This window comes from Trichinella spiralis (assembly GCF_000181795.1).
Source record: "Trichinella spiralis strain ISS 195 chromosome Unknown Scfld4415, whole genome shotgun sequence".
Taxonomy (NCBI): Eukaryota; Metazoa; Nematoda; class Enoplea; order Trichinellida; family Trichinellidae; genus Trichinella; species Trichinella spiralis.
Window position 1 is genome coordinate 1 of NW_003531354.1, and position 1,010 is coordinate 1,010.

Genomic DNA, 1,010 nt, shown 5'->3' on the forward strand with positions numbered 1-1,010 from the left:
ATGCGATTCACCACTCTCTGGTCGCCAGCATGTTTCAACTTTTGACCGCGTTCTGCAGTCAGTTTAAGCAACTTTTCCCATTCTTCATTCAAATTTTCCAAAAGTTTGTTCACTTCACTGCCGTTGATGGTTCTTTCGACCAGTTGCATACCTTTCTGTAACAAAAAAAAGAAAGTTACCACAAACAATCCCAATACCACAAATACAAGAAATGATAAAAATGTATACTTTGTTAATTCTGGTCAAACGATCCTGGTTGGCGTGCAGTTCAGCTTCAAAAGCTTCGTGCTTTTTAATACGCTTTTGCAAGTTCAAACCAGAATGATAAGAATCGCTGGAAACAATGCGCATTTTTTCGCCAATCCATTGCATTAACTGAATTTAAAAAGAGGAAAGTTTCAGTCTATTGTTGAAATTAAACGCGCACATTCATCATATATATATATATATATATATATATATATATATATATATATATATATATACCTCTTCGACCTCTCGCCTGAACAAATGAAACACCAGCGACAGCTCCAGTTCAGCATGACGATGCGCTGCCAACTGTTTAATCTTATCTCGATAGCCTACCACTTCTGACACACGTTCTCTAATTCTGTGAAAAATACCAAATTTGCTATTTCAAAAAAAAGGACCACAAAAATAATAAAGCAGAAATTTATTTCTTACAAATTCTCGTTCAACGGACGTTTTTCCAAATACAACTCTGAATTAGTAAGGAATTCTTCCAGTCGGTGATTCTGAGCTTGCAACTTGGTGTCTAGCTCTTTTGACTGCTTCAGCAAATCATCAGTAGCGTCAACCGAATTCTGAATAAAAACAAATAAAATTTTACTTAAAAATACACTAGAATGCATACATACAATGACGTCGAAAACTTACTCCGACGTCGTGCAATTTTAGCACGCTTCCAGACCTTAGTTGCTGAATCAATCACGTCCGCTCACGGACCATATCAGATATTGCAGCATATCGTCGAATGTTTCCTTATTTTT

General features: G+C 36.2%; 1 protein-coding gene across 1 annotated transcript; it reads right to left on the minus strand.

The window, feature by feature from the left end:
- Positions 1-680: 680 nt before the first annotated feature.
- On the minus strand, positions 681-824 carry Tsp_15995 (conserved hypothetical protein; the record flags this gene model as incomplete). The annotated part of the gene is made up of 1 exon (XM_003367364.1): positions 681-824. A coding segment is annotated over one exon (144 nt), but the record flags the coding sequence as incomplete, so codon positions are not given.
- Between the last annotated feature and the right edge of the window lie 186 nt (positions 825-1,010).